Here is a 26728-nt window from a genome sequence, read left to right as displayed (position 1 = left end):
CCTTAGAGTTCATCCTGTTCCCGACTTGTCCCAGATCTTAATCTGTCACTTTACCACCGCATACAGAACATTGGAACTCGTCCTCATGTCCCACTGTCCCCAACCCCCAAGTGGCCGAGAGCGGGCAGTCCAGAAGCCGAGACCTGGCTCACCTGCCCGAAGGCAAGGTGGGAAGGACCTCCATGGGCTTCGGTGAGGACCAGCGCGGGGTGAGGAGGGGCGCGCCTACGAGGGGGGAGTTTGGAACAGGCAGAGGCGCCCACACCTTCAGCTTCCAGCCCAGGCAGGCGAACTGCGTGACATTCCCGTCCACACCTGATTGACAGGAGGGAGTCGCTGCCCAGGAGGCGGGAGTGGGTGTGTAGAGGCGGAGACAACACCCTAGCCGCGCGCCCTGCCGGCCAGGGCTTGCTCTCCTAGACGGTAGGGGTCTGGGTCTAGTGCCTCCTACCTCCTTAGGCGGCCCGGTGGCTCCTCAGAGCCTGGCATTCGGAGCCTGGCAAGGATCACGAAGTGTCCCCCGCTGGGGCTGCTGCCTGCAAAGAGGGGGCAGGGAAGCCGGGAGCCCCGTGCGCCACTTCGCCGGCAGCCTCCGCCTGGGCCAGGACTGGCTCGCGGTTCCCTCGCGGCTTTGCTCGGGTCCGCCTCCCCCTTCCCCTCCCTCCCCCTTCCCGCGAGCTGCCTCCGCCCTCCTTCTCTGCCTCCACCCTCAACCCCCATTCCCGTCTGTCGGGAGCTGGGCTCCGATCCCTTAGTCTGCCCGAGCTCTGGATGTGGGCGCCGGACAAGTCCACGGCGCCTCCCCCCAAGATGGACAGCCGCTACACCAGCACTGCGGGCATCGGGGACTTGAACCAGCTGAGCGCGGCCATCCCGGCCACGCGGGTGGAGGTGTCCGTGTCCTGCAGGTGAGGACGCAGCCCTTCCCCTCCCTCCTCCTGCTCTCTCATCTGTCTGGTGGGTAGCGCTTGCCAAGCGCTCGGGGCACCCCGAGGCTTTGCTGGGGTGAGAAGTTGCGAGACGAGTGGGAAACACCCCAGTTGTGGGTCTGAGTCACCACCCCCCCCTCAAGCTGCAGTGACAGAGCGGAGAGCACGAACTGGAAGCGAGTAGTGGGCTACGGAACTGAGACTTTTAATTTTCTTTCCGGGAAATGCTGTAAAAGTTGGCTGGGCTGTGACTCAGCGGCGGGAACCCCGGCCGCCGCCCACTTTGCGAGCCCTTTTTACGTCCCAAACCCGAGCTGTTGTGGTTGGGTGATACGGGAATCAAAGGGGACAGCATTGTCAAGAGCGCTTGTGACCGCTGCACGCAGTGGCCCGGGACTCCGTTCGCTAGGCGTGTGCAAACCTGCTATTGCTACAGTTGGCTCCAAATCTCGCTGCTTCCTCCCCACCCACTTCCTGGAGCCATCCAGCTTGCTTCCCCGCCCCCCCCTTCCTGGCTTCTTGCTTTATGACTGATAGGTAGAGATTTCGGCTCCAGCTTTCTTTGCAGACGAATGTGTGCCTTACCCAAAATCTGGGAAGTCACGACTTTCTGCCTGCAAGTAGACACAGTTGGCGTGCTTATAACAACTGACATTCTGCCCAAGGACTGTAAATTTCAACTCCTTTGCCTGACGTTGTTTGGGTCAGTTTTCCTGTAAATAAAGCATCATAATTCCTGTATCTCGGAGGATTTTGAGAAAGAGGTGGGGCGGACTATAATAAATTGATAGTGGCCGCGGGAGAGGGAGAATTTGCATTATACTGACTCTGGAGCCCACTCCCTTGTTTGCATACTAGGATCTCTCTCAATGGAAAAAACTTCCGTCCTAACCACTTTGGCCCCAAGGTTGTTTTCAGTACCCTCGCATTCCTTTCCTTAGCAAAATTTGCCTTGAAGGAATCTAACAAACTTGGGGAATCTTAGATGTAAATAAACCCTGAAACTTAAAATGGTGTTCCCCCTAGTAGTATTCGATTTTGCATTTTCACAAGACTGAGTCGAAAGCCAAAGAAATGGATTTTCACTTTTTGTGGAAATTCAAGCACCAACAAACCAGTAGAGGTGTTAATTAGGGGATAGGGGATAACCTTTAGCTTCCCTGAGACTATTTCCCATGATTGCTCGCTTCCTCTTAAGGCTGACCTCAGACTGTGGGAACAATGCTGGTAATGGTAGCTAAGCTTGCACTCTTGCCTTACTACTGTGTTTCTTGCTTTAAGGGCTGCCCGAGATTTCTTCCTGTCAATTGAACAGGTGAGGCTATATGGAAAACTCTTTTCAGACATTAATTTCTAGGCCTTTTTCTTTATTCTGAAGCTGCCTTTGGATGCCCAAGGGAGGTCATTAGTATACACACATAACGCAAGACCAAAAGTCCTGCAGTAAAAGCATTTTCTAGAGTTCTTCTCTGCTGAACATTCTACGAAGCCTGAATGGCGTGTAGCCTGTACCTGACATGAATATAAAAGTGTTATAAAATAAGGAGGCGCCTGAGTGGCTCAGTGGGTTAAACCCTCTGCCTTAGATTCAGGTAGTGATCTCAGGGTCCTGGGATCCAGTCCCGCATTCGGCTCTCTGTTTAGCAAGGAGCCTGCTTCCCTTCCTCTCTCTCTGCCTGCCTCTCTGCCAACTTGCGATCTCTGTCAAATAAATAAATAAATAAATCTTAAAAAAAAAAAAAAGTGTTATAAATTAAATCCCAATTTCCCAAAAATTCTTTAGGGCTGATGGGGAAATGATACCTTCACTGGTCTTTCTGCCAGTGGGATCCACAGTTAACCACTCTTGCCTGTGCGCGTGCACACAGGGGCAAGGTGTGTCAGGAATCCTGTAGTTAATTGGCTTTAAGCCAGTTTGTTTAAACTTGGTACCTCAGAACCTGGACATACCCTTGTTTAGCCTTTTCTTCATATCATTGATTGGTGTCCTGCTTTTTTAATTTTTAAGTTTTCACATTAAAAAAAAAGTCCTGAAATAGAACCCAAGTATATAGAGTACTTACATTGTTGGGAATTGAATCTTGTAAACAGAGATGGTATCCTTTCGGCTTTGGGATAAGAGACCTGGTTACAGATTCTGGCTCTGTGACTTAACGATGTTGTTACCTTGGAGTTAGTACTTAAGCTGAGCTTCCTCATCTCTAAAATGAGGAAAATTATGGTGTTTATCTCATATAGAATGACATCAGAGTTTGATAAGATGATGTCTTATACACTGTAGGACACAAAAGTGTTAAAAAATGTTAGCTATTATGATATTGGAAATAGTATTTAATGAATAAATGTATTATATATAATTCAGTTTGGAATTCTGTAAATAGTCTTTTTCTTTTGTACTTCAGTAAATTGGTAAAGAATACAGGGATAGAGGCAGCCTTGGGATACCTGTTCTCTCTTTCTTCTTTGATGAGTATAAGAGCTTATATTCTAGGATGTTTTGAGGGGGGAATTTCACTTAGCAACAAGGCTCAGTTGTAGACCCCTCAGTCTTACTGTGGGCAAGCAAAGCCAGGAATTCCCTTGCCTTTCTGTGTTAGAGACGTCTGATGATTCGCTGATGCTTAAAAAGGCACCCAGTATTAGAATTCCTTTTGATAACCTCCTTTCTTTGTCCCCAATCTGAGACCTTTAAAAATCTTTATGACATTTTCATCTCCATTTTGGGGGAGGTGAATAAATCAATTGAAGCTTGAAGCTAAATATAATTCATGGAGATCATTTTGTCTGTTTACTCACCAAGTGTTTCATGTCTTTTGTATGTTTAGCATTATTCCCTGTTCCATGACACATGGCAAGGGAAGTTCTCTGAAAATGTAAAGTCTGGTTGGGAGATGAGTATTCCATAATACGTGATCACATAGGACTAAATCCAGAGATGAGGATCATGCACGGAGAGGGGTGAGATCACTGTGCAGTGGAGTGCTTGGAATGTTCTACAAGGAGGAGATGGGGCTTGAGGGGAGGTGAGATTGATGTGCATGGTTTGCATTAGAGAAGGGACAGCATGACATGGAGAAGGCCACAGACTTGCTGTATTAGGGTGACAAGTCCACTCTTCTAGCTGTTTAGGTAGAGACACTTTCCTACTCTATGACTTCCCTTCAACCCATCGTGTAGTTCTTGCAGTCGTTTTTCTTCATTATGTTACTTCATAGATTTTTAAAGTTAATTGGGTTACCTAATTAAAGTGCCAATAGCCGAAAAGATACAACCTCAGAAACATAAAATAACATCTATAACATTCACATTGGATTTGGAAAACAGCTTAATTAGGATGAGGCAAAACCAGTGAGAAAAATATTATGTAGTAATCACTTATTTCCCTGGAACTTAGGTTTGGTGAACTATTTCTATCACATAATCTTGGTCATTTTCTCTGATTGAGAAGGTAGCTTGTCCATTAAAAAAACTGTGAGAGCATTCTGTGTTGTAGACTTTGTAAGTTAGCCACCACTTGTAACTTCTTTCGCAGCGATAATCTACGGTGATAAAACCAATTTTAAACGCTCATGTCGAAGGAGGAATACAGAATAGGAGCACCTACTTTGTGCTAGGCATTCTGTAAAGTTCCACCCGACCTGGCCATGACTTTTTTGCCTAATCTACCACCTCTCCTCACATGAACACCATGATTTAACATAGTCTAATATGTGCTTACTATGCGCTAAAGCCGATGACAGATGAATGTGGCTGCAAAATGAGTCTTACAGCCCCAAAGAATGTGCTGGTATCTAGTGGACTGAGTCCTCTTCACCTGTGTGGCTATGCACCTGCCCCCCATCTCTCTGCCCCGAACACCCCTTCCTCCCTGTCCCTTGTTGTTTTGATTAGCTGGTGTTCCTTCTTTAAGACGCAGGTCAAACAACATTTCTCTCAGGACTCCTCTCCCAAAGTGGATTTTATTTTCCCAAAGCAGCTGGTGGGTACCAGTATTATAGTTACATTATGATTCTTGGTTTCTGTATTCACCTTGAGGACAAGTTTTGTTTCTTTCATGTCCATGGGTTCTGAGCCAGGCACAGAATATGTAGTGAACAAATTCTGGATGCTGATGTTTTCTGGGTAACGGTCTGGCACGGAGATGGTTGCTTGCCTGTTAAAACACAGACTTCTGGGTCCCTGCGCTGGATATACTCTCAAAATCTCTCGGACTGGGGCCCAGGAATCTGGACTTTTCACATGTGCTGATAATGCACATTAAAATGTTTGATGAGCAAATGACAGACTGTAGTCACTTGGTCTGGATTAGCAGTACCTGTCCTCAGATATTTGGAGATACTTTTCAGGGATGTGTGCTGGAGCTGGTCTGAATGGGATTGAGACCGGAATCTGTGCACCAGTTATTAAATAAAGCAGTTATTAAACATTAAAATCGTATAAACCTAAAATGAAATACATTATATTTTAAAACAAAGTTAAGACATACTCAAAAGCTATCACTTCCTAATGATTTTACTACATTTTACTATTATCTATACTCTTTATTGTCACCTGTGCTCTTTTTAATCGGCGAGGTGACAATATTATGTGTCAGGTGCTGCTGCTCATCTCTTCTGTCCCTGTTCAGTGACGTCACATTGGTAGGTTGAAGTTGGCTGTGGTGGGAATATTTACACCATGGAAACTGGTAAATACTGCAAATCGGGGCTTGTTTTGTTATTGTCTGAACTTAAGATGTTCTCTGGGAATCAGTTGGCCCTCTGGAATTTACAGTGAAAATACCATATATACTCTTATTGTCTAAAAGTCGTGTGCTCAGCTACACATATTTTATATCAGTAAAATTTATAACAAATTATGTAAATACACATGCATGCACACACACATCTCTGCATTCAGTGTTTTTTGGAGAGCTCACAGTTAAACATGTTGCTTATATACACATCACTGTTTTTAGGCCTTTTGTAAGATTATACAAAAGAAAAAAAATTTTGCTGCTTTTGGACTGTCACTGTTAGAAATAACAGTGTCAAGGTCGGCACTGTTGTGGTCTTGCTTCTCTACTTGGAATAAGTGAGGCTGTCTGGTTTCATAATCCATGGAAGGTTGTGACAGCTTGCATTGTATTGTGTATGTGTATTGTGTATTGTGTATTGTGAATGAAACAGGAAGGTAATTGAAGCTCTGTACGCTTTTTCCTTTCTTCTCCTTTTCACATGTTTCTTTCCATTTCCTTATTCTGTCTCACTTTGGAGACTTTGTTTTCTGTTTCTCTATCTACTGGTGGCATATATACTTTGCAAGTTTTCATGTTACAGTTACAGTTCCAGACCACCTGGGAAAGCAAATGGGTATTGCAAGAGAGAGAATCTGCTTGGTCCGGCAGGGATTGGCCCAGTTTGAAGCAGATGCGTTCGCTGTTCTTCTTATCTATGGTGCAAGAAGGAAAGAGTTCAAACACAGCAAAGGGGGTTTCCACCACAGTCCCAAAGATAACCCTTTGGCTTATCTCTTAGACATACTCTACCCTTCTTTAAAAACACAAGAAGTTTGAAATTGGTGTATAAATAGGTTTCAAATGATGTTAACTGAAAAATTAATATGCACACATTATATAAAGGCATCGTACTATATTCTATACAATTTATGTTCTGTACTTCTGTTTGTTTTGTATCATGTATATGTTACTGTCATTAGGTTTTGAGAAAAATAACCCTCCATGTCTGTGAAATAGTCTGTTTTATGGGCTTACTGTATTTATTTAATTTATCTCTTATGTTCCAAAATTTATTTCAGAAAGTTACTATTCAGAATAATGCTAGTGAGCATTCTTATTCACGAACACTTGACAACAGCTATGATTATTTTTTTCCCTGGGATAGTTTTCTAGAGCTGAAGTTATTAATAAGCTGTCTTCTCAAGGGGATTTTAATAGCTTATTTTGGTTGTTCCCCCCCTATTCCTCTTTAAATAAGTAGATTCAAGTCTAAACTACTGGCTGCACCTTTCTAAATACTTTTATTCTCATGAGAAAGTTGCATTGAAAGATTAATGAGAATTTGGGGCAGCAGAGTGTAGCAGCAAGAAAATGGAATTAGGAGTCAGACAGATGTCTTTAAGTCCCATTTTTATCCCTTTTTGAATGTTATTTTGGGTAACTTATTTCAACTTTTGGAATCTCATTTCCTAATCAGTAATACAGAAATGATTTAAAAACCAAATGTACAGTATTATTGGAGAGTTAAATGAAATAAATCTGTAAAGTGCCCAGGATTGTGCCTGTCACAAGAAAAGCACTTAAGAGCTGTTAGTCTCATCTCATTTTCTTATGACTATATTACTAGGTAGCATATAAGCAACATAGATGACAGGGTACCTGTATTTTGGACAAATTTATATTCAATTGGGGGAGTCACAGAAACATGCAATGCAAGGTGACATAAAGCTTCATGTTCAAGATGATAATGATAGCCCATCTCATACACCTAAATGTAGAGGATATACAGAGGAAAAGTGGTCAGAAGAGTATGCATTTGGAAATGCATAGGGCATTTCTGCGGATTCTACTCCATGGCTTCTCTACACCCACACACGCAATTAGACGTGTGGACCCAGTGGGATTCGATAGATAGGAAGTAGTGTTTAACAACAAAGTTTTAGAATGAAAGCACATTCTAGCACATTCTGGTATCCTACCAATAAAATCAGTAGACTGACACTTAGACAGTTCTTTTGTGTTGGACACGAGATAAAACATATCCGAGTAGATGACAACACAGTCTGAAGGAGGATGAAGCTTTTATCATCAATAATAATGTGAGATGTATTTAAAAGGTGCCTTGCCCTAAGGGCCATTGTTCACAGCCTGACATGTAATACCTTAAGTGTTTCCAAACATATGACAACCATCCATGTTAATGCCTCTTCAGCAGGGACGTTGGCTCTCGGGTATTCTTGTTCAAGTTATGAGACATTTTGTCAAGTTTATTCTACAAAGAATAATACTCCAAACATTGAGGGGATTATCAGTTAACTTTGTGAAACTCTGAAGAAAGAAAGTATCAGTGATAGTCCCTGGGAAGTAAGTACTTCTCTTTATTATAAGTATGCAGTTATAATCTGCACTAATGACATCGGGAAACAAGAAGACTCTCGACATTTGCTATATATTTTATTTAAAGTCAAAATCTAAATCTGCATGAAACTGTGGAAAACATTTAACATATTCTAATTCACTCGGTCTTCATAACAATTCTGTGAAACAGGTGGTTTATGTCCTATTTTACAGGTGAGGAGATTGAGGTTCAGAGAGAATGTAAGTAATTTGGCCTAAGTCACACACCTAGGAGGTGGCAAGCTTGAGTTCCCAATGCATATATGTCTAATTCTTAGGTATATGCTTCTGTCCACCAGACATAGTCTGGCATTCTTCCGTAAGTTGTATTTTTTAGGCTTTAAGGGTAGGTAGAATTCTGTGCCTTTTCTGTCCCCTATTGGTGAGAGCTTGGGCAGAACAGTTCAGATGAGTGACATAAACCTTAACCATTTGATATTTAATTTCCAAGTATTGATTCTTACCTCTTTTCTGCTGCTGAGTTACCTAATGAAGCTGTGGGAGATTAAGTAATGAGCAGACTGTTTAACTAGAAATCAGCAGGCAGGGTGAGATGAAAGCTAAATGCTAGACAAAGGTGATGAACCAGCCAAATGAAAAGTAGAGGGAAATTAATTGAATTGACGATGTGACATTCATACTTACCACTGGGGTTGAGAACTGACTGCAAGCTCTGTCATGTCAGTCCTCTGCTTTCTTAATAATGAGGAAGTCACCACTTAACTTGCTAGCTTTTCAATAATAAATTCTAGGGTCTCCTTTCATGGCAAATATGCTCTTCAGAATTCCATATACACAAAATAGTTATTTAGATATTGAAAATGTCAGCACAGTATTCTAACTGAACTGTGATGTGACTTCGTAAAAGTCGTTGTTTTCTACTTTGCTAATTAGCTGTTCTCTGTCTTTTCATAAATGTATCTATATATACATATTGCAAGTGACACATTAATTTTATTAGGAATAATCTCAAATGTCAGAGAGTGCAATCAACCAGATATGATTAAAGTTGTCGTACCTGGTTGAAACCAATGCATTTCTCAGCTTTAGTTAGTATAATAGTGGTTTTAGAATCATTTCGAGAAATTTGTTTCTCATTGCCCGCAGATCCTTATTATTGTGTCCTTTTAATGTGTATAATAATGTGGGCATTCTTACAAATCTTTTCTTTTTTTTTATCTAAATGTACTCCTGTAAAGGGAATATCACATTATTTGTGGTTTTCTAGGTAATTGAAACCTCAGTCATTCTTCTTTAATGTCTTCAGTAGGTTTTCATGTTTCCCATCTATAAAGCAAAGAATAAGAGAGGAGAGTGAGCAAGTTTTGGACATGGCTCATTGTCTGACTTATTTGGATATCTCAACTTTCAAATTAATTGTGGAAGCAGAAATACTAGAAAGTTGATTGCCATTGATTTTTATGTTAGAGGTTTCATCTAAAGCCTCTTTGTAGGCATTGGGAAAAGGAGGCATAATCAATATTAAGCTGATAGTGAATGTTTCTCTTAATTGGTAATTTAAATTAGTGAATTTAAAATTGTTTTTGGAGAGAAGTTTGAAATATACTAGCAAAAAGATAATTGATTTTCATCTCAAGATTTGTCTCACAATTCAAGTTAAATGGTTGTCATTTCTTTGCATTGCTTAGGTCATTTGTCATTTGAATGTCATTCATGTGACTTCTTTCTTCCTTGTGGAATGTGCCAGTCAAGTATAGTGGAAATCTCCAAGTTTTCATTCTGTTCCTGACACTGGCTCTGTGACTTTGACAACTTTACCAGTTCTCTGGACATCACCTCCTATGAAAGGTTGAGTCCCTGGTCTAAATGACCTGGGATGTCACTCAGAGCTTATTAATTCAATGACACTGGAAGTAGGATCTTGAAATACAATGTAAACATGCTTAGATTTAAGGGAATCTTAGGATTGTCAGTCCCCATTTGAAAACTTAGATCCTAATGCTAGGGTCTGAGTTTTCAACGGGATTAAGGTAGACTATTTCTAATGCCGACCACTTCCTACTTCATAGTCCTCATTTCACTTAATATTGTCCCAAAGGGATGCCAAGCTCTACTATTGCTGTTCTAGTTCTTCCTCTCAGTAGAGATCCATAGCTGGCTTTCTTTATCTTGCAAATGAATAATGTTAGATATTAAAAATATCCATGCCTTTCTTCCAATTCACTTTTGTAATATGTCACTCCCCCGACCCACCACCATTTATATCTTGGCAAATACAGAGCTTCTAGTGGAGATGGCAAGTGGGTTCAATTTTTTGTTTACTGAATAGTTGTTACTAAGTGCTGACTGCCTGAAGTAGCACTTGGAAAGATTCTTAAGGAATATCTCAGTTTTGTGGGAAAGCATGCTGTATTTGATTTTTGAAATAAAAGTCAACTGATACCAAGTGACATGTATACTATTAGTTACCTGTTGTTACAATCTTTAACCTACTTACCAGTATCTGATCAATCACTGTAACTTTCTATTTGGCTCGACTCTCCAAAGTATTTGTCGCAACTCTCCAAAGTATTTGTCGCTTCCTTTTCCATTCCTGCTGCCAACCTTCTTGTTCAGGAAGCTGTATTTCCCCCCAGAATATTAAAATATCCTCTGAACTATTCTCTGTGACTCCAGAATTCACATTTTTAGTCTATTCTTCAGATGTTGTGTAGTTAGCTTCCTAAATAAAGCTTGGATTGTGGGATTTTCCTTTTGCAGAAACTTTCAGTCTTTCTCCTTTTCTCACAAAAGAGAATCCAAGCAGCTTTAACATGGTGTTGAGGGTCTGCCCTCATCCTGGACAGATTTCCATCCCCTGCCAGTCACATCTCAGATATGGACTCTAGCCAAAGTGGAGTACTTGCCAATCTCTAGATCCCTTGTGTAACATCAAAGTTCACTGATCACTCTAACAAATATAATATACTAATAATGAAAATGTTTGAAATATTACGAGAATTACCAAAATGTGACATGGACACAAAGTGTGAAAATGATGCTGGGAAAATAACACCGATTGACTTGCTCAACATGGGGTTGCCACAACCTTAAGTTTGTAAAAAAAATACAGTATCTGTGAATCACAGTAAAGCAAATCCAAATGAAGTTTGCTCTGCCTGTATACCTCACTTGTAGCAACCCCATAATGTTTTACTAGATTCCTGAACGGAAGTAATCATTTCTTCCTTTGAGTTCCTACACTGCATTTCTTGCACTTTTATTTTGATGTAATTATTTAGGTTTTTTGCATGTTTGTCTCCTCTACCAACTTTGAGTACATATTTGTCTTATTTTTGATTTTCAAAAACCTGTTTGTTCTGCACATTAGAAGATTGTTAATAGATATTTGCTGCCTTATGGACAGATTGGAAGAATGAATCTGGACACACATGCATTTGTCTATGTCTATTTTTTTTTAAATATTGGTTTCTGTATATAGTAAAACATTAAAATGACTCATTTTACCAGTACAATTTAATAAAAGCATATAGTTGCTCAGTATTACTTAGTGTATATAAAATATCCCATAAAGTTTTATTTGTGAACAAATGAGAGACAAATAAAAATTTTAAATGAACTGACTTTGCCTCCAAATAACAAAACTAGTTTTAGAAGTAGACACTTAGTAGTTTTAAACAGTAGCAGCTGACTTGCTTATTCAATATGGGATGGAAAATATGCAAAATAGAGAAATAATAGAATTTGTATGTATGATGAGATCCTATATAACATATCTAAATAAGAAAATGAACATATCTTTGACCCAGGGAAGATTTTTGCCTTGGAGAGAGACGTTTCTAGTAAGTTATGTGGTGAACTGATAAAGTACAGCAGCACACGATGGTTTCACTTGGGTAGAATCAAAGGTAAGAAGAACTGTTTGGTGGCTTGGCCTCTTCAGGAAGCAATAGATTTCTTACCTGCTACTGTACTTTCTGCCAGACCCTGTGTTTTTTTTTCCCCACCAGTTTTAATTTTGTGTCATAAAGGGGTAAACAGAATTTTAGAAAAGTCTAAATTCAACTAAAAAAAGTGTTCACAGGAAGATGGAAGAGGAAATAATACTTTCTATAGAAAAGGGGGAGAAACCCTACAGAACTTCTTTTTATGTGCACAAGTAAAAAATGAGCATATTTACTTAAGTTACTATCTGTAAGTCACGTTATTCCCTGCGCTTGTCTGGTTATAAAGTTTTGTTGGATAGGCTAAAGAATTTCCGAAGTACTTTTGATAGAGTTGGAGTATCTCAGTGTTCAGTTGATTGTATTTTGCCTAAAATGTTATATCCCACCTGATTACATTGAATCTTTCCAGAGACACTGACTTTAATAGTGGTTCTTACTAGGAAGAAAAGAAAAATTTAAAGCTACTTTGTTTCAGTGAGGGCTGTACATGGATGAATTCGTTTAATGCAAGATGATATGATGATGACAATTGAGGAACATTTCTAGCACATGCATAAAAAGCTGTGGTTTAAAAAAATGAAATTATCGGGTGGTTGTATCACTTTCATTTTGGGGGCATGATTTCCACCAGCTATTCTAAACAAGGGTTTATCATCATCAGAATTGCTTTAGAGATTTTTCAAAGGATGTATGGGGACTCCTGAGAATTCCATTTTGCTTCCCTCAAGGGACTAAGTCCTCCCTACCATTTTCTCTATCTCCCCAAGCCCTGTAGAATTTCTGCCAGTTGAGCCTCAAGCCTTGATCTTGCCTCTTTAATAGGGCTGACTTCTCTGCTTCTGACTGGGTCCAGGCCTGTCTGACTCCTGTGGATGCCATGGCAGACGTTCCTTGCCTCTCCCCACCTCACATCCAGCTATGGCCACCCTCCTCCTTCCTGCCATTAATCCTGCACATTGACCTGCTAGAGGCCTGTTCAGAAAGCAAATACTATCATACTTTTACTCTCTTGTTTAAAAACCTTTAATTGCCTATGTATTAAGTCCATGAGAACTTTACAAACCCTGACTTAGCTTTTCAGCCTCATCTCTCTCTCTCCATGTACCGCCACCCTCTGGCTTCTAAAAACTGGCTTCTAAAAACTCTCTCCTAAACTCTAAGTCATTTCAGACCACCTGCATTTCCTGAGAGAACTATGACGCTGAAACCTCGGTTCTCGCGGAGATAGTTTTGCCTGTTTGTTATCTCACTCGATAGACTCCATAGACTCCGTAGAGTCTACTTTCCCTGATCCTTCGGATAGAATTGACTGTCCCTCCCTTTCTGTCATCTGTAATGAATTTATTACACACATTCCACATTCTGCTGCATATGTTTGTTCACAAATTTGTCCCCTTATTAGAATATATATACATACATGACCTAGGGTCAGGAGCCCATGTGTTCATATCAGTCTCCAACACCAAATCCTTTTTCTGTCACTCAATAACTTGGTCCTTGTTGAATAAACATTTTAAAGAGGATCAGACAACTATTAAATTATAAATTCCTACAGTACAGGAATTGAGTCTAACTTGCCTTTTTTTTTTTTTTTTTTTTAGGATTTTATTTATTTATTTGACAGAGAAAGAGCACAAAGAAGGGGAACAGTAGGCAGAGGGAGAGGGAGAAGCAGACTTCCTGCTGAGCAGGGAGCCCCATGTGGGGCTTGATCCTAGGACCCTGGGATCATGACCTGAACCGAAGGCAGACGCTTAACTGACTAAGCCACCCAGGCACCACTCTTACCTTTGTATCTATTTAGTATCTAGACCAATGTTTTGCATTTGGATAGTATTTGATAATTATTTATTCAATGTGTAGTTGAAGAGAGGAAAGTAGAGCATCCCAGATGAATGGGAACCATGACTGGAAGGCATAGGTACAGGGGAGAGTGTAACATCAATTGATTTGAGAAAAAAATCAGTTGTATAAAGGCAGGTACAAGGAGACATGGGTGAACAATTGCCTGTACCTGTTTCATTCCATTATTTTCTAGGATTTATAAAATACTGTAAGCAGCATGGCTTCATAGTTGCTAATGAGGTTTATTTGTTTATTTATTTATTTTCTGGACCCTAGATGAGTGTTTTTGAGTCAGGGGCAAATTCCTAGTCTAATCATTTGTGACAGGGATAACAGATGCATATTAGAAAATTATTCTCAGTCTCCTGTCTCCCCTGGTCATTTATGTTTACAAACAAATTTCCTTTCCAGATTAATTCCGTCTCTTTAAACTCTGTTGCTGATTTTCAGGTTGTTCTTAAGGACCTTTCAATTGTTCTATCATCAGTGATCCAAAGAAATTACAGAAGATGTTCCTTAAAATCTGGAGGACCAGTCAAATCAAAACCCAGCCAGCCTAACCTTACCTTCATAAGCATGTTATTTTTTCTCACTGGCATAGTCTATGCATTGGTTGCTCAAGTCTAAAGAGAGCTGACTCAAGGTAACCTTGCAAGATTTTTTTTTTTTTCAATGTTGAGCCTGAAGACACATTACTTTTTACACACATAGAAGCAATATATTGCTCAACAACTTATAGACAAAGACACAAAGAGTGAGAAAACCTAGTCATGTGACCAATATATTTTTGAAGTGGTGTGGAAGGCAGCTACCTCTGAGCTGATGTTGACAGAGTAGGTTAGCCTTCAGCTTTCTACTTGGTGGTGATTTGTGGACCTCTCACGGTCACTAGCTCTTGGTGTTTGAACAAGTGATTGTCACCTGCAAACATGCTTCGTACAATGACTCCGGGAGAAGTAATAAACCCTGAAAATTATTTAAAATCTGTGCAAGGTCATTTCCCATCTAGCTGTTAGCAAGTTAGCTGAAAGCAGCTGTTGCTTTTAGAGCAGGCGGGAGAAGGGATTGAGGAAAATGATGATACATAGTCTCAAGTGTTGTAAAGTAGTAAGGGAGATGGTGTCATGAAGAGCAGAGCACAAGTTTAGAGACTGAAATATCTGGATTTAAACTGCAGCTCCATATATTGTCAACTAAGTTTAGATAAATTAATCTCTCTCTGCTTTGGTTTATAAATGAGGAGAGAAGTTCTTTTTCGTATAGTTGCTATGAAGATTATATGGCATAAAATAATTAAAGTATATAGAAAGTTCTTATCACTTAGCAAGGAACTCTTTTTATTTTATTTTATTTTATTTATTTAATTGTCAGAGAGAGCACAAGCAGGGGGAACAGCAGGCAGAGGGAGAGGGACAAACAGACTTGCCCTGAGCAGGGAGCCGGATGTGGGGCTCCATCCCAGAACCCTGGAATCATGACTTGAGCAGAAGGCAGATGCTTAACTGACTGAGCCACCCAGGCACTCCAAGGAACTCTTATTTTTATACTGGCATTCAGTAGGAATAGTTGGAAAACAGTGGATTGATTACCTCATGAAAATAGCAAAGGCTCTCTAAAAAAACTAGAAAAGTGCTACATGCTCATGTAAAAACACACTTACACATAGGTGCACGCGCAGGCACGCGCGCACACAGACACACACACACACACACAACCAAACAGCATTGGAAAGAACAAAGGAGAATGCACAAATCACCCCAGATTCTACTCCATGATAAAGCATATCAGCCAGAGCATATTTCTTTGTGCCTTTATTACGATGTATTTAAGGGGCGCCTGGGTGGCTCAGTGGGTTAAGCCTCTGCGTTTGGCTCAGGTCATGATCTCAGGGTCTTGGGATGGAGCCCGGCATCAGGCTTTCTGCTGAGCAGGGAGCCTGCTTCCCCTTCTCTCTCTGCCTGCCTCTCTGCTTACTTGTGATCTCTCTCTCTCTGTGAAATAAATAAATAAAATCTTTTTAAAAAAGACATATTGAAGGCATGTATCCATTAATATCCATGTTATGATGACTTTGACAAGGTGGTGGTCCAGTTTGTTCTTGGATTTTCCCTTCTGGATATAAATATTTGAACCTGACTTCCTTCCTACAAGCATGGCGCCCCCTGCCTAGAGAGCAGGAACTCAGAGCATGCATTTCTAAGTGAATGACCTCAGCTGCCATCCCAGTTGACCCCTTTTCCTTCTCTGCCACCTGCACAGAGTCTTCTCTGCTATTGTTATAATTCTTTTGTTAACGGACCACTGGGAGGTTACAGTGTGCTTTTTGCTGCAGGACCTGGCATGTGGTCTTGCTTCCTGTCCTGCTCCTTGCCTAATGGTGCTGGACTCTGTTGATTTGTCAGGGCTTTGTTGTTCTGTTCTTGTTTTAGTTCTTTCCAAAGGGTCTGTTATGTTCCTAACTCTGAGTTCCATAAAACATCTCCATATTTTCATCATGCATTTCCCTCTTTTGTGTCACTTAGAACTAAATGAGCCATAATTCATGCAGCGAATATTTATTTATCTGTATCACAGAACAATATCTTATTTATTTTATTTGCATGTCACTCATGACTATTGAGTATGAATTTCATTTAATACGTTCAGTGAGTAAATGCCTGTTCCCTTCTTTAGCCCATTATTTAGAGAATGCTTTGCATATTTATAGCTTTAACATTTTATCCAATATATATGTAACAAATGTATTTTAATTACTGTATCATCTCTGTATGGAAGTTTAAAATGCATTCATTATCAAATAAGTTAATCCTTTCTCTGAGCTTTGTGTAAAACTTAGAAAGTATTCTTCATGCCAAGATTTAAAAAATAGTATGTTACATTTTTTTCCCCCCGTCTTTTCTAATTGATTCTGGCTGATGTTTTATTTTCCATGATTTACTTTAAAATGTTTCAGCAGAGACAGTACCATAGTGTGTGTTACATTGTAGAGTTAAATCTAAAATATCTTAGTCAGAAGTACATATTTGGATGGGATCTATTAGTATTTGAAATTAATCAGAAGTCCACACTCCAGAAATGTCTACTCTGGACTGTCATACTATCTTTATGTGGTCAACACCAGAGGATTTTGTAATTACTATGGATGACAGAAATGGCTTTTTTTTTTTTTTTTTTTTACTGGAGAAGTGTATGGTGATCAGATTTGTGGACTGACCACTTTATGCCAGTAGATGATTATAATAAAAAAGATAGACAGTAATAAGCATTGGAGAGGATATGGAGAAACTGGAACCTCCATTCATTGCTGGTGGGAATGTAAAGTGGTACGGCCACTTTGAAAAATAGCTTGGCAGTTCTCCAAATGTTAAAAATAGAGTTACCCTGTAAACTAGAAATTCCACTCCTCAGTATGTAGTCATGAGAAATGAAATCATGTGTCCACACAAAAACTCAAATGCAAGTGTTCATGGCAGCATTATTGTTAATAGCTAAAATTGGAAACAGCCCAGTTGTGTATTATCTAATGAGCCCATGTGGTATATCTGTACAATGGAATATAGTTTGACATTAAAAAGGAATAAAGCACTGACACTTGCTACAACATGGATGAGCCTTAGAAACATTAGGCTGAGTGAAATAAACTAGTCACAAAAGACCGTATATTATATGATTCCATTTATATGAAATGTCCAGAATCACCAAACACTTGGAGACAAAAAGTGGATTAGTGGTTACCAGGGGCTGTGGAAGGTGGAATAGGGACTGACTACTAATGGGTAGAGGTTTTTTGGGGGGTGTGGGGGGGTGGTGTCAGTGTTTTGACATTCGATAGTAATGATGATTGCACAACTCTGTGAACTATACTATAAACCACTGAAGAGTACACTTTGAAATGGTGACACTTTCAGTATGGGAATTACATCTGAGTAAAGCTGTTATAAAAGAAAGATATGTATATTAACTAGAAATATTACACAAGTGAAGAGGTCATACATACCTGGTAAATCCTGTGATTCTGCCATTTGTAGTGATGCTCTAGGCCTAACAGCTTCCTTGGTCACAGGCTTAGAATGTCTAGAGGATTCTCTAGACAGATTTGACCAGAGGGTAGATGAATCTTGCTACCAGGATATTATCACATATGCCTTAGAGTGCTGTTTGGAATGCCTGAAAGTGGCAGAGAGCCAGAAATTGTAAACGTGTAAAGCAGATTGTGTGATTGCTTTGAGTCCCACTTGGAAACAAGTGTATTTGGGGCAGAATCTGGTCTGAGATTTGGTAGCAAGGTTATAGTATACTGTAAGAGCTGTAAAGCCCTGCCCGTTACTTCAGTAACTAAAGGCAACAGGTAACTACCAAAAAGTCCACAAGGGATAGGAGAATTATTAACAGTTGATACCTGGGACAGTTATTGACTTTTATGTATTCATCATGCCCCCAATTGCTTTACTGAATTATCTTATTAATTTTGAAAGATTTTATTAATTAATTCTCTTGGTTTTTTTTTCCTAGGTACCAAATTAAATCTGCACATAATAATAATTTACAATACCATGTCTCATTTTCACTTTATCTCATATTCCCTAGAGCTTCTAAAGTGATGAATGATAACAGTAGTTGCCGTTCATTTTATTTTGTTCTCAGGGATAGAGACAGTCAGTATAACCAGTACAAAAATCAAAAATCAAAATCAAAATTGTAAGTCAATGAAAAATTTACAAAAATGTTCTGTAAGCACTTACTTTCTTGCGACTTTCATTTAACACTTCATTTAACATCTCTGAATATTGTTATCTCCTCTGCAGTATGGAGCCTAAGAATAATTGCTACTTTTTTAGGATTGTGTTGAGGGTTAAATGAAATGATTTATTTAAAATGCTCAGCATAGAGCCTGGCACCTTGCTCCTTAAATAAACAACAGGTGCAGAATTTGTGATACAGGTTCAAGCTGGGTATGATAGGGCCCACAGGAGGGAGTAATCAGTGCTACCTTCCCAGAGCACAGCAGTGGGAAGAGACTGGGAGAGGAATTGACATACCCCACCAAGAAGGAAGTCGGTGAGGAAATTTCGGGAAAGGGGATGCTGTGGTTAAAGTGTGAGGCAAAAAGTCTGAAATGTCTGGAGCAGAGTCTATGATGTGGAAGATGGATAGAGGTGCTGCTGGAAGTAAAGCTACGGTCAGAATGCACCGGTATTTAGTGCTCCATTAAGGAGTTCGGAATTTCTGTAGGTGATGAGTTTTATGCAACAGGGACATTTGCTTAGGTTTTCCTACATATCTACAGTATATGTACTGCTCTTGGAGGCATCTTGAATGAACTGGGACATAGGAAGCAGGAGTGTCACTTAAAGTCTGGGAAGTAGTTGGGACTTGGACACAGAAGCAAAGGTGGAGGGAAGCGTTAGGGGAGAGAGGAATAGGAAGACAAGGGAATGGGCAGGATGATTCTGGAATCTGGCTTGGAAGAGAGAGAGAGAGAGGGGTGGATTAGACCATGTTGCTATGAGTGGATCCCACAGCTGTTGTAACAAATGACCACCAACTTGTTGGCTTGCAACAACAGAAGTTTATTCTCTCACAGCTCTGGAGGCCCCAAGAGTGAAGTCAGTAGCAGAAACCGAGCTGTTGGCCAGGCTGCTTTCCCTCTGGGGCTGTGATGGAGATTGTGTTGCTTGCCTTTTCCAACTTCTGGTGGCTGCCGGCATGCCTTGGCTTGTGGCTGCATCCCTTCGGTCTCCAAGGCCAGAATCTTCTCATTTCTCTCTGCTTTGTTCACGTCGTCGTCTCTAGTCTGTGTCAGATTTGCCTCTGGCTGCTTCTTATAAGGATATATATGATTGGGTTTGGGGCTCCCCCACATAATCCAGGATAGTGCCCTCATCTCAGGATCCATAATTTAATCACATCTGCACAGAACTTTTTTTCCCCCTAATAAGGTCACATTTAAGTTCTAGGGATGAGGACTTGCCTGATATATTTGGGAGGGGACATTATTCTGCCTTCTGTGGTTACCACTTACTGAGATACTGAATGGAGCTGTAAGATTGGGGAATCTATAATGAGATTAGTTTTGTACATGAGTTTTTGTTTTTTAAGAAGCCCCATATCCTGTTCTCAGTGTCTTTTTATCCTGTCCATTTTTGTTAAATGTTACGTATCTCTTTCCAGCTTAAAGCAGGGATTGGGTTTTGTACCTTTTTCTGAAAGCTTGTTATTACCCTGGGTTAACCTTACATTACTGCAAACCAGTGGGTTCTTCTATTTACCTTGGCTCAGGCAAACCAGAGCTCTGACGGGTCATGTTCTGAAAAATCCTTGGTTTTCTTTTAAGCAATTTCCAAGAATATCGGTCATACTGAATGCCTTCAGAGAACCATAAAGGTTTTCACTGTTAATGATCTGCCCCTATAATTTCTTTTAATATCTAAACTGAGTTCAACCCGTGCAAGGATTGAAAATGTATTTCTGGGGCACCTGGGTGGTTCAGTTGGTTGAGTGGCTGCCTTTGGCTGGGGTCCTGATCCTGGGGTCCTGAGATGGAGCCCTGAAGCAGGCTTCCTGCTGAGCGGGGATTGTGCCTCTCCCTCTCCCTGCCACCCCCATCCTGTTCCTGCACTCTCTTTCAAATAAATAAATAAAATCTTAAAATATATATATATATTTTTATCACCGATACTTCTAGCTCTTCAGTGCTAATGTATAAATACTCTGAACAACCAATTTTGGCAAAACTGAAAAACAAGCTAAAAAGTTTATTTCCAGTTTTTGTGGGGTAATGTGTGTCACATATGACAGAGTTCTCCTTGGTTGCTCAGGCTACGAGAGGCTGCTATTGAGCTGAATTTGTAGTCTACTTGCACAACTTCAAACCTGAAAGTCTATTCTTATTTTGTTGAAAGCCAGATAATCTTGTTAAGTACTTTCCAATGACCCTATCCTTCAGAATTACTTGGTATCTTAGATTCTAGCTGACTTTGACTTTTCAGTAAGCTTCAGTTTCAAAATACTTCATTTTTTCATTTCTGAAAGCTTTACTTTTTGCCTAAGTGTAATCTGTTTCCCCTTTGTTATAGAAATTGCAGTTTCAGGTAAAATGTTTTTTTTTTTTCCCTTAAATTTCTGTGCTAAATTCCCAGAGATGATATTTATTCAGTGAATGATAATAATAATAAAAAAAGATTGAATACATGAGTCAAAGATGATTAAATATTACATTCAAATCACTTCAAAGATGGGATAAATTTCCTTTCAGTTGCTCAAAAAGGTTTGATTTCCTTGTCTTTATATATAGATATATATAAACCTCTGAAAACCATTTTGTGTGTATGTGCATTAAAAAAAATATGTGTACATATATCCCCCAGAACTTCTCATTCTAGTCTATAAGACAATATAATGCCCAAAGGAAGGGGCCTGGTGTAGTGACATGGGGCATGTTTATGATGCTAGTAAAGGAGTCACTCTGTGTTTTTTCAGTTAATGGATTACTTATTAGGGCAAAGGCCCAGAATGCCACCTCTTCTGTTCTTCTTTTCATAATAAGACACCTCATCATATCTACAATGAAAAAAGCCGGTGCTTCTGACTGGATACTAAAACCATTCGTTCGTCCAGAGGCTGCTGCTTGAGCCTTCTTCTGTGCTGGGTTCCCGCCAGCCTCAGCCCTGCTTCATAGAGCCCTCACAGAAAGTCAGCGAAGCCCAGACTATGCTGAAGAACAGTAAATAAAAGGCTCCCAATAGTTTCTTAGATTTTAGTCAAACCCAGAATTATTCTGTTGGTAGATACAGAACAGCTTTGAGGGAGAGACTGTATGGTGCAGGGCTATGGTTCTCAGTCCACTTGTGGACAGTTTATGCTGGGCTCTGTAAAATGGTGAAGCATTCTTCAGCTCTGTAGACTCTATTTTTGCTCCTGTGGAAAATGAAATGGGACTGTATCTTATTTGGCTTTTTTTGTTCTTATGAGACATGAAATCAAACTGTTTCCATTGGGCATTGGCCACAGGTAAAGGTGCTTTTTAGAACTCACTCATGTCTTTAATTTGAAGATTTGTTCCCTAAAACAACTCTAGTGTTTGTTTTGTTTAATTAGCACTTTAAAAGTTCACAGATAATAACATTGTTTTTACTGTGAAACTATTAAAAAAATTCATGATACATATCAAGTAGGTTTTCTCCCAATTGCATTTGTGTGAGGATAATGGTATTTGTTTCCCTTTTAAAGAATTAAAAAAAAATTCAATATTTACCACGCTTTCAAAGAAGAATATTTATTTGGTGATTTCATCTACTGAGTGGGAAAGACAGCAGCAGGCTCACAACTCTTAGGTTAATGCACTTAACAGATCACTTTTACCTTAATAGGTCATGTTATTGTATGCTCACCGTAGACATGAAGAGTGAGAAGCTTTAGTAGTCCACTCATAAAGCTTCATTGAATATAAATTCAATGGAGAAGAATACTTGAACTTTTTAAAAATAAGTTACTTATTTAATATTCATTTGTTAAGTTTTAATTATATATACTACCTGTAATTTGGGTTTTTTTTCTCTAGTATATTTTAAAAAATGGTTTGGATAAGAGCTAACCATTGTACCTGATCTTTTTAAATTGTATCTTAATTAATCTGACTCTGTTTTCAGGTTACTGTTCTTTCTCCCCATAACAGCTATTTTATATACAGTCCAATATTGCTATTCAGGTTTTTTGTTTTTGTTTTTGTTTTTGAGAGGGAGAGAGAGAGAGAGAGAGAGAGAGAGAGAATCTTAAGCAGACTCCATGCCTAGTGTGGAGCCCAACGCCAGGCTTGATCTCACAACCATGAGATCATAACCTGGGCTGAAATCAAGTTAGACACTTAATTGGCTTGAGCCACCCAGGCGCCCCTGTTATTTAGTTATTTTTGTGACTTTTTCTACTTAGTACAATTCAGGCTTCTTAAGTAAGGGAGCATGTCTTTGGTATTTATTCTGTGTTTGATAGTGTTTAAATAGGTCTTGGGCATAGAGTATCTGCTTAAAAAATACTTGCAGATGTACACTGAAGTTTAAAGGGAATTGCTCTTTTCCGGTTAGAGAAAGACGAGTCTTTAGCTGAGAGGTCATTTTAAGGGTGAACTGACTGTTCAATATGGGTCTTGCAATGGGAATTAAGTCTACCATGACCAAGAAAACTAATATTCATGTGGGCCATTCAGTATAGTTCTGTGCTAATAATGGTATGAGAACTGTCTTAAAATCAGAAGGTGATTTGGGCATAAAATCAGAACATGCAGGGTTAAAGGATGAGCTAAGGGACTGTTGTCATCAAGGGAGGGTAGCTTGATGCATCAGTCTATTATAAGTGTTACAAGGGATCAATACGTGTGAGGATTAAACGGTTAAGGGGGAAGTCAGGGAAGCCTTTCTCCTGGCTGGTCCTGGAAAGGTGTTACTAATTCTTGCTTTATCTAGTCTCCTATTTCAGGTTTCCTGCAAAATACGCCTCTTCCATTAACCTGGTATTCCTTCATCAGGTTAGCATTTAATTGATTGGGCCTCAGCTTTAGTGATGCTATTTCAGTTGTATACTTTTAAGTCCAGGAATTTTAATTGAAATTTGAAGATGAGTGGTTACTAGAATAACTCCGGCAATTCACAGATTATAATTTTGATTAAGTTACTTCTTCATGGAAGTTTTCTTACTCATATACTCTATTTTGCCATAATTTCTTTTCAGGACTTTTCTCTCTTCCTTGTTTTGGCTACATCTGGATTTACAGAATAGAAAAATACATTCAGGGTTTTTAACCCACTGTTGAAGTGCAGCCTCACATTATAAACTTAAAGGCATAAAATTACAGGCATCCTGGCTCAAGGAAATGACACCTCTATGGAAAGAAGTGTCAGTTTCCCACATGAAAGCTAATTAGTGGTATGTGTTTGTGCATGTGTGTGTGTATTATTGTTTTTTTTTTTTTACAGTGCCTCATATAGGAAGCAAAGATATTTTTCTGTGAATAAATACAGTTATGCTTGCTCTCCATTCTGTTTGTCTCCATTCTATAGTCAGGATTGCTCTTCATACTGGTCTTGGGACAGAAACTTGTTTTATTTTATGCTCTAGTGGCTTAACCAGTAGGTATAATGTAGGGGCCTTCCATATTTCCAACACTTATAGGTAAATAAGTTGTTTCTTCTGGACTTCTCCGGACATTATGTCTGGAGCATTTCTCCAGCTGGAGTGTATCTCCAGCATTTTGTGAAGAACAGAGAAGTCAAATTCAGAAGGGCTGATGCCACTGGATGATACGGGGCTGTGTGAGTTCTTATTCATTCATTCAGTCTCTGCGAGCCTCAGCTTAGTTTCTTATTTATAAAACAGCCTTCACAATAAGACCTGTCTTGTTTTACTTAATGTGAATGTGCTTTATTTTTAATAGGATTTTTGAAAAGGTAAAAAACCTTTATTTCTATCACCAACCCAAACTTTATGATGAATTTTGATAATCACTGGTCTTTTACACACACACACACACACACACACACACACACACTATTTAAGTATACTTGGCTTTCCAAACTTTTGAAATTGTATATGTTTGAATTTTATTGATGAAATTTATTGTCAAAGAGCATTGGGAAAGTTAAATTGCTAATTTAAGGGGCTAATTTTAAAGAGATTATGGAGTTTTATTTCTTATCATGTAAGGGATCCAAGATTTTTTTGTTTCTCTATTTTTTACCTTACCATGTATATTATGTATATTATGGATCATAATGATCAGAAGAAACAGTGTGATCTGTAGAGTCTAGGGTTAAAAATACTAATTTTTTAGTTGCTAGGTATCCATTATTTTATATTTGGGGCTAAAGGTTGTAGTTGCTTTGTTTGTTTGTTTGTTTTTGTTTTGTTTTGTTTTGTTTTAAGAGAGAAAAAGGCACTGAAATCACATTATTTTCTTTTTTAACTATGTGAATGACATGGTTCTTGAGTCCCAACCACATTGCAATATTTTGCACTGTCATCTCTCTTACATTATCATGAACTTGGAAAGAAAGAGCTGAATTACATTTTTTAAGGACACTAATGAGCAAAAGTCTGGGGATATAGGAATGGCTGAGGAACTTCCACTTAAGTGGAGAACCACCTTCGTAAATATGTATCACAGTGATTTTTCAAGTGGAAATGTTTTAATTTACTATTTGCTAACCATTGCTGCAGTCACGATGTCTGCTTATGGTACAGAAGGATTATTTTAATTTGATTTCTGACTAGTGGTCTTTGAAGCTGACTTAATTCCAAATATAAATATGTCTGATATTTTCTCTTCTTTTTAGGACTATTTGAAGACATAATGTCATTTTTTTTTTATCTGTGCTGCCCTGTTCTGTTGACTGTATTTTTATTTTCTTACTGTACAGTGATTCCATGGAAGCAGTAACTTTTGAGAACCTGAAGTAAGAGAGGATATCACATTGATATTCAAGATGGCCTTTCAGACACCAGATAAATGCACAGAAGTAGTGGTCCTGGGTGGAAGAATAAGACAGTTTAAACATGAAATTTTTAGTATAAGTATTAAGCATAAAAATGTAATTTGTTCTTACAGTTATTGCCAATTAAGAAAGGATGAATATGGGACACCTGGGTGGCTCAGTTGGTTGAGCAGCTGCCTTTGGCTCAGGTCATGATCCCAGCGTCCTGGGATTGAGTCCCACATCCGACTCCTTGCTCGTCAGGGAGCCTGCTTCTCCCTCTGCCTCTGCCTGCCATTCTGTCTGCCTGTGCTTGCTCTCTCTCCCTCTCTCTCTCTGACAAATAAATAAATAAAATCTTTAAAAAAAAAAAAAGAAAAGGATGAATAAAAAGGACAAATTTAACTTTTGGTACATTCAAGTCATCATTCTAGGTAGCCATATTTTTTCATACAAGAGTATAGCTTCAAATTACCATTTTTAGGAAAATAATCTATTTTAGATGGGAATTTTTCCAATTTGTCTTATTAATCAGGGCATACTGAATTAATTTTTTTTTGATTATTTAGGGTTATTGTTATGAGCATAAAGTATGGGACTGCATTACTACCACTGAAGATACACAGGATAGCCCAATACTAGAGGAATACAGACTTCCACAGTTTCTGATTTTCCATTTTCATTCTGGTTTAGATATGGAAATATCTGTGAAGAAGAATAAATAGATGCTAATAATGGCTTTGTCCACCTTTTAATTTTTTTCTTCCACTGAAAAATTCTTTGGCAGAGATATGGACGTTCATCTTAAATTCCCAGACCAGAGTAGCAACATAAAACTCCTCCAATTTGCTGTGACAAGGTGACAGTGTCAACAGGTGGTGCTTCACTGTTGCCTTCTAATTTTGTGTTCTCATGTGATCCCGTGCTCTGAATCTCAAACAATTTTGCATCAGTCACAACTCACAATTCAATTTAGGAAGCATTTCTGACCATCTGTATGCTGATTAATGGTGGGATAGAAGGAAACCTGGAATAGTTACATCTCTCAGATTTTTATCTTCGAATGTGGAGACTCTTGTCATTGACCAGCTGCAGTACAAGGCTGAGCAAATAGGCCTCCCTCACCCCTGCATCCTGAACTTTGAATACACAAACTGAGGGTTTTGGGGGGGCGTGTAGAGGGGATGGGTGAGCCTGGTGGTGGGTATTAAGGAGTGCACATACTGCATGGAGCACTGGGTGTGGTGCATAAACAATGACTCTTGGAACACTGAAAAATTAAAATTAATAATAATTTTTTATAAACTACAAAAAAATAAGTACAAGCACATATTTAGCAAATTTTCATTTAGTCATGTACATATATACATAATATACATCTATAACACATACACAGTGCAGACATCACAGATATATGTGTACATATATGTTACATATATAATATGTAAAAATTTATATATTTGTTTACAT

At 39.2% G+C, this 26728-nt stretch overlaps 1 protein-coding gene across 1 annotated transcript in view; it reads left to right on the top strand.

Annotated features, from left to right (window-relative positions):
- The first annotated feature begins 479 nt into the window (after nt 1-479).
- Nucleotides 480-26728, top strand: part of CPNE8 (copine 8) — a 200883-nt gene continuing 174634 nt past the window's right edge. The window contains exon 1 of the mRNA XM_032855344.1: nt 480-908. Coding sequence (XP_032711235.1) covers nt 772-908 — 137 coding nt within the window. The 5' untranslated portion in view covers nt 480-771. The remainder of the gene's footprint in view (nt 909-26728) is intronic.

The sequence above is a fragment of the Lontra canadensis genome, unplaced genomic scaffold (assembly GCF_010015895.1).
Source record: "Lontra canadensis isolate GAN:19392208 unplaced genomic scaffold, GSC_riverotter_1.0 scaffold9, whole genome shotgun sequence".
NCBI classification, from domain to species: domain Eukaryota; kingdom Metazoa; phylum Chordata; class Mammalia; order Carnivora; family Mustelidae; genus Lontra; species Lontra canadensis.
Note: the sequence above shows the minus strand (reverse complement) of the source record. Positions and strands in the feature narration are given on the sequence as shown.